We start from the raw sequence: 12,146 nt of genomic DNA, 5'->3' as shown, positions 1-12,146 counted from the left end.
TTAGCTGGATGTTGTTATAAAAGCTTTTCATAATTGCTGTCTTTTATCTGCCAACTTCTCTAGATATCCTTTCTATCAATTGTCACCCATCTTTTCGATGTCATTCTTAACGTTTCTCTGCAATCTGTTTTTATGGCCTAGAAGAAAGATAAACTACCTTTAGCACTTCTACTGTCGGCAAGATCAGAGTGGAGTCTTGCACATGACTTCGGGAAGCTTGTTTCGAGCTATTTTTTAGCTGTTTACCACAGCAAACTTTTTTCTATTCTCTTATTCGCTTCATTGTCACGACCACCTGTCCTGTCCCTTGACAACTGTTCGGAAAACAACGCTCGAAAACATCGCTGCTATGCTTAGAATAAAACAGCGCCGAGAAATTACTTATGTGTGAATGTGATCGCCTTGGATGGAAAAAAAGGATGTGTTAATCAACATGTTAATTAAGGGGCAAGGTGTGGTACCCCATCATTAGGGAGAGCATTCACGTGCACTCCCCTTTCCTCCTCCATTGCTTTCTTGACAGTCGGTACGTGGGGATTCTACCGCCGACCCTAGCACATAGCTATTCTAATTACCCTTAAGTTATATCAGGATTTTCAGAACTTTCAAATCAGTTTTTCCATGTAATTGAAAGATAATTACACCTACGGTAGGCTAATTATTTTAACTGGAAGTTTATAAATTAATAGGTCTTTTTTCATATTTAAATTAAATTTAAATTAATAGTGATCGAACCGATCTTTATTATAATAATTTAGGCGACTTTATTCAATTTTACTCTCCGGAAGACAATATCCTTGAAAGCTTTATGGATAAATTAAGCGAAGAATGCGTATACGAGCAACGTCTCTTTGAAGAACTCATTAACAGTAAAACGGGAGAAGAGGAAATGCTTAATTTGCATAACCAATCCATTGTTCTCCCAACTCGATATTAACGATTTATTCTTCAGTTATTTGTTACATAAAGCAGGTTTCCCTGAATTTAAATCCCGCCCGAAAGAAAACAGCAATTAAAAGATGCAGATTGTCCGTTATAAAGGGTGTGGAGCCGGATTTTTCAAACGTCTAAATTGAAGAATACTCGGCGATGTCCTTATCGCGGCCAAAACAGTAGGGGCAATGACCAGGGAACAGCTAGGGAAGTCTGGACTCCGCTGGCACCCCAGCCACTAACCTAGCAGTCTTCATTAAAAGTAAGTCTCTTCTCGGGGGGTGGTTCGCTGCCTAGAGGCGAACGTGAGGGGTGTGGGGACAGTCCAACCCCTTGTTTTATGGACGACTCCTTTGCTCTGTGGGAGCCACTACTGCACTGCAAAATCAGTAATACAATAGGCAGCAGTGAATTTCTTTCCAACAGGGAATGTTGAACGTCGCCGCCACCTTCCATTCTGACCTGTAAATTGATTTTCTTGCTCAGCCATTTTATTTCGTTTTGACACAAAATGTTTACTAAATTGAAATTCGTGCCAGAATTAATCATCTCTAACTCTCCATTCTTTAATATTTGCATAACATTTATGAGCTTTTAATGAACAAAACATCGGTCTCGTAAGAAAGAATGCAAACATAAAAAACACGAGTGTTTCTTCACTAATTACAATAAATTTAAACTCTCGTGAAGTGGAGTATCATTAACATTTATAATCTAAACACAAAAAATTAATGTTTTATTAACAATAATAAAATCTAGTCCGAGTAAATATTTAATACGGGAGCATTACTCAGCTTTTTTGTTATTAAATTTTGTACTTTGAAATTTATTATTATTTTTTTTCATAATTATAAATCAAAATATATATATATAACTTGATGCTTTAACTAGACCCATATAAATTAAGAAGATAATTAGTAATCCGGTTAAATTGTATATGAATAATGAATTTCAGTAGCAATATTTTTTGGTACTTGTACAGTAGATTCTTTAATATTAAGTTCACGTCAGTTGATGGAGTTAACTGATGAGTACAGGCGTTATATTTTATTTCAAATTTTATAAAATATTTATGATTTTAAGAATAGATTAAACATAATTAATAATTTAATTAATTAAAATTAATTTTATATTCTTAAGGAGTGTTGAATTTGTGATTCGCTACCTAAACCGAATAATCAATCTTTAATGGAATGAATGTCGAAAATCGCTTACTTCGACTTAATTTAGATCTCTTGGGCAATACAAAATAAAGTTTTTTAGTATAAGGATAAATCGATGGTATAATGGTTTAATTTATTTTCGTTTTCCAACAGGTCCACAGCGACCAGATGCCTTTTAAGTGTGACTACTGTCAAAGACTGTTCAAACACAAAAGAAGTAGAGACCGACATGTCAAACTGCATACGGGTGACAGGAAGTACCGTTGTCCACATTGTGAATCGGCTTTCTCCCGCAGCGACCACCTCAAGATACACATGAAAACGCACGATAATGCTAAACCATTTCAGTGTACAGTCTGTAATCGCGGTTACAATACTGCTGCCGCTCTTACTTCCCATATGCAGAATCACAAGAGGGAACAACCTACGGATGGATCAAATTCGGCACAAACATTTCGATGCCTCCAATGTTCGCTCGTTTTTACCACTGCCAGGGATTTGCAGGTTAGTTCTTACAAGGAGTAACTTTTTCATTATCTTACTAACAACGTTATCGATAGCAGCTTACAACCGTTATCGATAGAAACAAAAATTTATATTTGGGATTTTTTCCTCTTTATCAAAAGAATATAAATGTTTAATTTGCGCTTAGTCGTAGGGAAAAATTGCATCGAGTTAATCATTCTGTTATTTACATTAATCAAAATAATCGAGTAATTTTTGGTGAATTGAAAAACAGAAAATTAGACTGAAACCTTGATAAAGAGAATGCAGGCAAATTTTATTGATTTTTCTAGTCGCTGTTGTCTCTACATGAGACAAGGACGAGACAAAGGATGTCGCCATATCAACAAAGGATTACGATAGATAAATCATTAGGCTGAACACAAATTGATGTATCGATAATTCAAAATCGGAAGCAACTCCAAACTCATAAACGCTTTTAGAGTTAGAAATTGAACATAAAGTAGAAAGTTAGTTAAGAGACTAGGAATAATACCGCAGTTATTTTTTTTCTATTTAGTCCAAAAAAAAAAAGACAGCTTATCGCCTATTATCTTATTGAATAAATGGCATCGCATATAATGATTAGGCTTCAGTAAGCTTTAAATCATTAATTGGATTTTATGAGTCGTATAAAAACTTAGAAAGGATTACCGTACTTGATTAGCACAGTTCCGTTCGGTTGGCAGAATTTTATTTTGTTCCAGGACGACACGAAGAATTAATTATAACACCAGTTAATACTCTCCATATTTACTTTATAATAAGCTTAATGTTCATAAATTATATTTTCATAACAGTCATAAATATTTTATCAGAGCAATTACATTGAAATAATTTACATAATTAAAAAGTTGGGAGATAAGACACTTCTTATTGTTTTATAGTTTGATTACTCAATTTAAACTTGGCCCAAAAAAGTACTGGAAAAGATTAAATGAATATTCCTAAATCATTAGTGCTAAAGTAAATATAGTCCGTTCTGTAAAAATTCTCCTCAAAGCTGTTTGAAGAAATCGCATTTTTAGACTCATTAGTGCTGTTATCTTAGATGAGTCGTATGTAAATCCTTAAGAAAGCCCTCCAGTTCTCGAGCGAGAAGTCCCGAAATACAATGGATCCATCCTGTATTTGTGTGGTAATATTCTTAGCCCGTAGCCAGAATAAACAATTAAAGTACACTTAAATCCACTAGATGGTGAAAAACAAACAGCGCAAGTACGTCTATGTATTTATAATGACATATGATCCCTTACGGCGAGCAAATAGCCCCCAAGGTAGATCTGAAGATAGCTATAACTAGTGCTATGTTAGAAGAATGTTTCGGACGTTTATACCTATTATGAACTTAGAAAAAGGTAGAAATGTTGAGAAAGTGATTAAGTGAAGTTTGAGATTTGCTAGTAAAAAGAACTTCAAATTAGCCCTGCAGCCATTAATCTGTTGGTTAAAGATAAATGAGGAGGTTTCGACCAAACTCAACCTCCGAAATTTATAAACGAAAAAATCAAATTATGAAAAAAAATGACGTCTTAATTTAAGAAAGGCGTATCCAAAGACTATAAAGTACAGAACGAAAAAGAAAGAATTCGGTGACTCCCAAAAATCACTTTTTGTATTTCTCTAGATAATATCTCTTATTTACCACGATAATAACAGGCCTACTATTTAAATGAAAGCCCCTGCAGAAGGATCATTTATTCTTTAAACATATTGGTTTAACATTAAACACTGGGTTTGAGAGCACTTGTAGAATTGAAGTTTAGTCTTTTGTGGTGGAGCAATGATCGATTAACTTCGTCGCTCTAGCACAATCATTTGTTATAATTCGGAAAGACATTCAGCTATCCGCAATTAAGATAGACTACACTTAATTCGATTTTCTCTCCAGAAATGAATAATAATTTAAATTAAAATTTTACAGTTAGAAATATTTAAATTTTCTTCTCGTTTCATCCAGACATTTTTTTTAAGTTCATTTCACGACTCGTTGGTCATATTCAATTATAAATGTATCTTCTAGACCATTTATGATGTTTGTCTTGACCTCGAACTCTTCTCTAATCTTATCCCGTTCACTACCTTATAAGTAGGATGTCGGCTATTTTAACATATCTGCATTATTAACTCCTTATCAACTGTCACTTATGATAGATGACAACCATTTCAGTCATGTAGTGAGAGAAACTAAACATACCGATGCAATAAATCTAAATAGTTTTATCTATAAATTTCTTATCAGTCATTATAAAAATTCAGTTTTTTTTCTGCTAACCTTAAAGTTTCACTTTACCTTTCCAGGCTTTTCAGCTCTACTTTAATCTTCTTTACCATTCCTGTAAACCTGTTTAATTTGCTTTATTATTCTAATTTGATAAAAGAGTTATTGATACGGAAATTTTACTGATTATCTTCTAGGAAAAAGCTGTTTCTCATTAAAAATTTATGTTGCGATTCTCCTATTTAAGATTAAAACTACTGTTTATATAGTATGATGTTAGAATATTGAATTAAGACTTAATTCTGTAGTCGAGGTTTGGTTAAACAAGCAATTTTTAAATTAATTTACTTTGACAACTTCATATCGAAAGAAATACGTTCGAATCTTAAGGAAAAAAATGGTTTTTTTTTAAAACTAGAATTTAAGAAAGTAATAGAGAATAAAATTGTAAATTAATTTTCTGACGCTTCTAAATTATGTATATTATTAAAAAAGTATTTAAAATGTGTATTTAAATAAAGAATTTAGAATCTTATTTAACGCTTTTTTTCATGATAGTCTGATAATGAAAAATAAAATATAGTATTTGATATAACTTTAAGCAGTGTCGGTAAGTTATAGTTTGTTTTTCAAAGGCCAAGCGTCAATCGGTAGTTTCTGCAAACATTTTATGAGAGAAATGCTCAACCTCACGCCTTTTCGAACATTGATAATAGGGAATGAAAAGAATGGGGAAAAATGGCAGCATTTAATGGATATCCACACGCAACTCGTTCTGAAAAGAGCGTCATGGATAGAGATGATAGTCGTCATCGTTTTGTTGTTGTAAGCAGAAAGAAAATATAGTGAGAGCAGAATATTACTGCTCACTTTATAGCTGCGAAGACCCATAGATGTTCTCTAATGACTTTCCGACATGCAATTTTCGTGCGACTGTGGCGCCAGCAACCCGATAGTGGGCCTTTTTTTTTCGTGGAGAGTTGTTCTTTCATCAGACGTCTCCCTTATGTCATTCGCTGAGGTGAAACGTGCGTGATGGGTGAGGCCGTAACTCACGAATCGTCACGAAGATGAGCTTCTGCAGCCTTCTTTATTTTAACATCTCAATTATATGGAACGAGTTGTAAAATCTTCCTTTCATTTAGATTGCCTCTAAGAATTTAAAATGTAGATTAATAACGAGTTGAGAAAGAATATTTATAGAATTTAAAGAATAAAATTTTCTATTTATTTGTTGCCTTAAGGGATATAAGAATTAGGTGTGAAGGAAAGGGGACCATCCCTCTTGGCATCCAATTTATCGCGGCTGCTGTATAATAAATTCCCTGATGTTTAATGAGGGTGGGGAATGTTGCTATACTGTCATCGATCTGTAATATCTCTCGGTACGTACAGCGTATCCCTGCCGTTCACCTATTGAACGATTTGTCGATGCTATAAATCTCCGATGTTCCAAGGTGGGGCTGCTCCTGCACTTCACACCTTACCGAATTGTCGCTAACCCTTAAGGGGATCGGATCCTTGTTTCGCTCAAAAACCCTAATTTGAAACATGTCCTAGTATCTGAAGATAAGTCTGCTGCATCATTTATCAGCCAGTGGGTAGAGCCCAGCACTTCAATAGATGTTGATAATCACTATACGCAGTAATGACAAACTGTCAGCCGATGTAAATTGTCATTGATAGATCCAGCCTCTATAAGTTGATCGGGTGGCTAAAGGTGTAGTTCATCAAAAACAATTAATATCCTTTCGTCCCACGCTCTGCCTTACAATGCGGCTGATTTATGTCTTTCTACAATAATCATGTGATAATGCAGATCTTGTAAAGAAGTAATTTTCTCCTCGTTTTAATAGGATGTAGGCTACGGAACTTATCTTTAAAGTATAATTGCATAGTTAGAAAACAGGCCAATTTAAATCCATTAATTTTCTTTTCTTTTTGAATATAATCGATTGTTGTATACGCAAACTTCAATCTACATTTTTTTTTTCCAGACTCATGTAGGAAGTCATGGAGATGGTAGCAGTTCCCCAGCTTTTCTGCCTCAACTAAGTCCCAGCCCGATCGTTCGTCACCAAGGAGAAGCAGTCGATGTTCAGGGAAAATGTAGCGTGTGCGAGGTGATCTTTCCTTCTCCGGAAGCCTTAACTCTTCATAAAAAGGTACACAGCTATTAAAATATGAAAGAATCACTATTTTCGAAATTTTAGTTTATTTAAAAGAGAATTATAACCACAGGAAAAATATTCTCGTAATGTTTACGCTTCTTTTCATTTACCATCATAATTAATATGGTAATAATTAATCATTTTTTCCCCTATAATGTACCTGTAGTAAATATGATCCATACAGACACATACATAAGCATAATTAATGATACATCAATGTGACCTCATGTCTGAATAGTCGACATCGCCGTAAGGTATTTGCCAATATTCTTCTGGGAGTATGTCTTGGTATTATAAATTTTTAATTTGAATAGAAAAACTATAATGAATAATTTAATTATTTAATTTAATTCGTGAATTTTAAAGAAGCAAGAGAGATTCGATCGCAATATAATTACTTGTTCTTCGTGTATAACCAGTCAAAATTTCGAAAACTAATACAACGAGATTAATAAAGCTGTATATATATTTTTAGTAAGTTAAATTATAAATGAATACGTTTTTATAACAGTTAAAATCTGTACTGCATCCTGGCCTTGAGCTGGACTCGGCATTCTCTGGATAAATTTTGTGCTGCACCTCTTCAGGTTGTGGAGAGGGTTATTATTAGTGAAGGTCGCATGTTAAACCTGCAGGTTATAATTGCGAAAGCTGCATTCAAACTGATAATAGACATTTATGATATTACAAAGAAAGAAATAGAATCATTAAAGTTAATTTGGACACCTTCAAAAATTGGTTCTATACTTAAAATATTTTCATTTTTTTATATGATAAATTTTAAAAATATTGTTCGAAATATTATTAACATAATATTGATCGAATTTTTAAAATAATTTTATACTATAAGATAACATATAATAATTCTGTGAGGAATAAAACATTTTAAAATTATTATTTTCTCTGTAGGTGCATGAAGATGTCGTTATGACAGATGTGAATGGTGTGAGAGAAGAATCGAATGCTTCCACGAAATTCGCTTGTGGGTTTTGTTCCCAGTGCGATTTCTCCAATCTCGAAAGCCTTCAACTGCACGTTCAAGCTTACCATGTTCCCATAACATCGTCTGGAGATACTCCAACTTCTCCATCTCAATTACCTTCAATCTTGTTGTCTCAACATCCACCGTCCTCTTCCGATTTCGATTGTGACTACTGCACTATGAAATTTGGAACTGTTCACGCTCTTCAAAAACATACGCTAACTATCCACAGCTTTTGTGACATCATTTCTAAGTGCAGAGAGAATGTTTACTGTTCACAATGTACTATGGGATTTACTAGTCCGTCTGCGTTACTCGATCATGTCAGATCTATGCACGAAAGAGATGCCAGTTCTGGCACTCCCATTTCTCAAGTAGGAAAGACGGAGAGTAACACAAAGACGGGAAAAAATAGAATGGTTATGCCTAAAACAGAACCTTCGACATACAACGGTACTACTAGCCACGAATTTCCATCTCCTCATACATTATTATGTAATCAGTGCAATGCAGCGTTTTCTGACTTCGAATCATTCAGAACTCATTTGAAAACTCATCTGGATGCTGTAAAACAAAAATTCACGTGTACCGAATGTGACGGTGAGTTCACGACTGAAGACCAACTCGACAGTCATGTTACCAGCCATTATCTATCAACTAGCACAGAATATGGATGTCAGTGTTGCTTAAAATTATTCAATAAGCCTGATGAACTTCAGAAACATCTAATGGATATTCACGCTCACCATTTATACAGATGCGCTCTCTGCAAAGAAATGTTCGATTCCAAAGTAAGCATTCAAGTGCATTTTGCTGTTAAGCATAGCAATGAATGTAGACTTTTCAAATGTACATCGTGCAATGCTGTCTTCCGCTCAGATGTTGAATTTCAGCTACACGTTAGAGTTTCGCATCTTTCTAAACTTCAACCATTTCGCTGTTTACTTTGTGATCAATGCTTTCCAACCGAACTTCAACTTCAATATCACGTGAGCACACACAAAAAACAATTCTCTTGTGTCTTATGTGGTGAGGCTTTTCACGTCGAATTTCTCCTGGATAAGCATATGCAAACAGTACATACAACGGATGTGGCCATGTTAAGTAGCTCCAGTAGAATGTCGAATGGTACGGCTGAAGTGGCACAAAATCTTAGTCTCAAATCACGTAATAGAAATGAAAATTCTTCAGATAGCGGCTCTAAGAAAGAAATCCGATGCGATATCTGCGATGCAAGTTTTCCCTCAGAATCTTCACTCAATTCTCATCGTCGACATATGCACAATATCCGTACGTCTGGCTCGCAAAAATCGGGACAGGCCACCTTAAGTTTGTTTTGTGCTTATTGTAACGAATCGTGCAAATCCCGAACAGAATTGGAAAATCACATGAAAGCACATACCGTAAGTCCAAGTAAACACAAATGCAATATCTGCGATGAACTCTGTCCGTCTGCATCTGTACTAGCAGAACACAAACTGACTCATTGTAAAGTAGTTTATGGCAGTACATGTGTGAATTGTCGAATGACTATGCAGAGTGAAGAGCAATTTTACACACACATTCAACAACATAATAACCATGGATTTCCGTTACCTTGTGTAGTCTGCAGGCAGACGTTGATATCCGAGGTCGAAGTTCGGCTTCACGCTAGATTTCATTTAAAAAATAATGAAAACTTATATTCTTGTTGCGTGTGTACACGACACTACGAAGTTAACCATCTAATTATTACTGGTAAGCAAGATGGCGTTCACACTTACATGTGCAAAGATTGTTTTCATAGCAAAACTGATGATTTACGGTGTCATGAATGCCACGTGAAATTCGAAAATTTGACAGAATTAGAAAAGCATAGAGTGACGCATCGTAAAACGTACCAATGCATCAAATGCCAGATGTCTTTCGATACAGAAGCCGAGATACAAATGCATGTGGCTACTCATGTTTTACAAGAAGGTACGTGCCATGAATGCAGATTATGCCACAAAGTATTAGACTCGCCTGCAAAACTTCAATGTCATTTAATTGAACATACGTTTGAGGGATGTTCCACGTACACTTGTTACATTTGCAGTTCTGTATTTACCACTCCTCATTTATTACAGATTCACATGTTGGATCACGGACTTACTGCAAGACCGTACGATTGCTCACGTTGTGTTCAGAAGTTTTTCTTTCGAGCGGAATTAGAAAATCATATTTTATTACATACGGAGTTCGAAGGTGCATCTGAGCAATATCAATGTACTGATTGTTCTAAAGTGTTCAACACGATTATTAATTTGAATAATCACAGAAAATTGCACGAACAAAAAGGAAATACCTACAAATGTTCTCTCTGTCCAGAAGTATTCCAGACGTCGTCTGATATGCAACAGCATCATTTTCGATGCCATAGTGATACCGATCTTCAAGAAGGTAAAAAATGCTTCCCGTGTACAGAGTGTGAGCAGGTGTTTCCATGTTTGAGCAATCTACAAGGACACATGAGAATTCATACGCAGGGAACTAAATTTACCTGTCCTCAATGTAATAAAGAATTTGCTTTATCGAGGAACCTAAATATTCATATGAGGTCTCATAGTGGGGAGAAACCATATGAATGTCCTATATGCAAAAAAAGATTTGCAAGAAAAGAAAATAGAAAGGCTCATCTAAAATCTCACACGGGATTGAAACCGTTTATGTGCCCTCATTGTGGAAAAACGTTTTCTCGAAAATGTCACGTGAAGGAACACATGAGGATTCATATTAGTTCCACTACTAATCCGTGCGAACTGTGTTCTGAATCATTTCCATCAATGAGACGATTGAGAAAACATATGATGGAAATTCATCAGAAACATTACGAACACATTTGTACTGTGTGCGGAGATATCTTCGAAACATTACAAAATTTGGATAGCCATTTACTGAAGAGTCACGATGTGACTATAGCACACGTGGATGATCCACCTCCAGATGATCTTTCCGAATCTTCACCTGGTCAAAGTTCGACCTCTGGAGATGCCAAAGACCTAGAAAGTAGTGAATGCAGTAGTCTTCCGGAAGAGGGTGACATGAGGGACTCTCCAGTTTCCGTAAACGAAGAAAGTGTTGCTGTGCCACCCCCAGAAGTTGCCGCGTGATTTATAAAAATGGTGCTAATATCTCGAAGCACGTTCAATGGCCTTTCTCTTTCCCATCTGTTGATATGGCCACTTAGATGAGCTTATAAAAAAAAAACTAGAAGATAGGCTATTTACATGTAAATAGTTTCGGGGTCATTTTTGTTATTTATAACAGTGTAAATAATGGTTGTTTTTCTACCGGAAAAGTTCTCCATCACGGTAACTGCCTTAATGTTTATTTATATAAATATATATAAAATATATACATACCTATTTATTTCCTAAATAACTCTGGGAGTTATTTAGACAGCTACATAAAAACAGGAGGAGGACAAAAAAATGTTTTCTGTTGAGTGCTGGCTTGGAGAAAGCACAGCATCTTTTGTGGACCTAACAAAAATAATATGCCAAACTCGTGGTTGATTGTGTGCGAGTTACAACAAAGTTTCTTGTGATACTGGTTATGGAAACTAACTATTAACATCGTTGTAATTATTATAGGTCTCGTTTCGGTTGTTAACTATTATTGAGACAAAAAAAAACCAAGGCTATGTGAAATATGGTTTTGTTATGTTCCATATACCAGTTTGCTATTGTAATTTCTTGTTTTTGTTTATTAGATTTTAAGACTTTTTTCTATATTTTTATGTGAGGGAGAACAAGGATTGTACCTCGTCTAGCGTGTTTATTTTTTCACCATTTATTTGTTTAGAAAATAAATAGAGGGTCCAAATAGACAATATAAAATTTAAAGAATGAGTGGTATACATTTTGTTCACGCGCTCTTCATTTCCTGAATTGTAAGACCTATATATATATAAATATATATATATATTTTAGCGGAAGGGAATAAAATTACTTTTTTTAACCTCTCTAATTTGAGTTACCTACAGATAAATGTCAATAGTTTCGAAAGATATGTGGGAAGATGTTGTTAATGTACAGGATATTTGACACTCAGGGTGGTAGCGGGGCTATATTTAATGGATGAAGGCTTCACACATTCGTTCTATGGGCTGTGGCCCGAACGAAGTAAATTGGGGTGTTCCTCCGGGGTCA

At 35.0% G+C, this 12,146-nt stretch overlaps 1 protein-coding gene across 3 annotated transcripts in view; it reads left to right on the top strand.

Annotated features, from left to right (window-relative positions):
• Positions 1-11,908, top strand: part of LOC111618288 (zinc finger protein 423-like) — a 56,512-nt gene extending 44,604 nt beyond the window's left edge. For 2 of the 3 annotated variants that reach the window (XM_023359782.1, XM_023359783.1), the window contains 3 exons: positions 2,250-2,600; positions 6,819-6,986; positions 7,902-11,908. In XM_023359782.1, coding sequence (XP_023215550.1) covers positions 2,250-2,600; positions 6,819-6,986; positions 7,902-11,105 — 3,723 coding nt within the window. In that variant the 3' untranslated portion in view covers positions 11,106-11,908. Of the gene's footprint in view, positions 1-1,076; positions 1,196-2,249; positions 2,601-6,818; positions 6,987-7,901 lie in introns of those variants that run through there. The other variant, XM_023359784.1, reaches the window with a different exon arrangement.
• Positions 11,909-12,146: the final 238 nt, after the last annotated feature.

Source organism: Centruroides sculpturatus, unplaced genomic scaffold, assembly GCF_000671375.1.
Source record: "Centruroides sculpturatus isolate CEXI.00-Female unplaced genomic scaffold, Cexi_2.0 scaffold83, whole genome shotgun sequence".
NCBI classification, from domain to species: domain Eukaryota; kingdom Metazoa; phylum Arthropoda; class Arachnida; order Scorpiones; family Buthidae; genus Centruroides; species Centruroides sculpturatus.
Note: the sequence above shows the minus strand (reverse complement) of the source record. Positions and strands in the feature narration are given on the sequence as shown.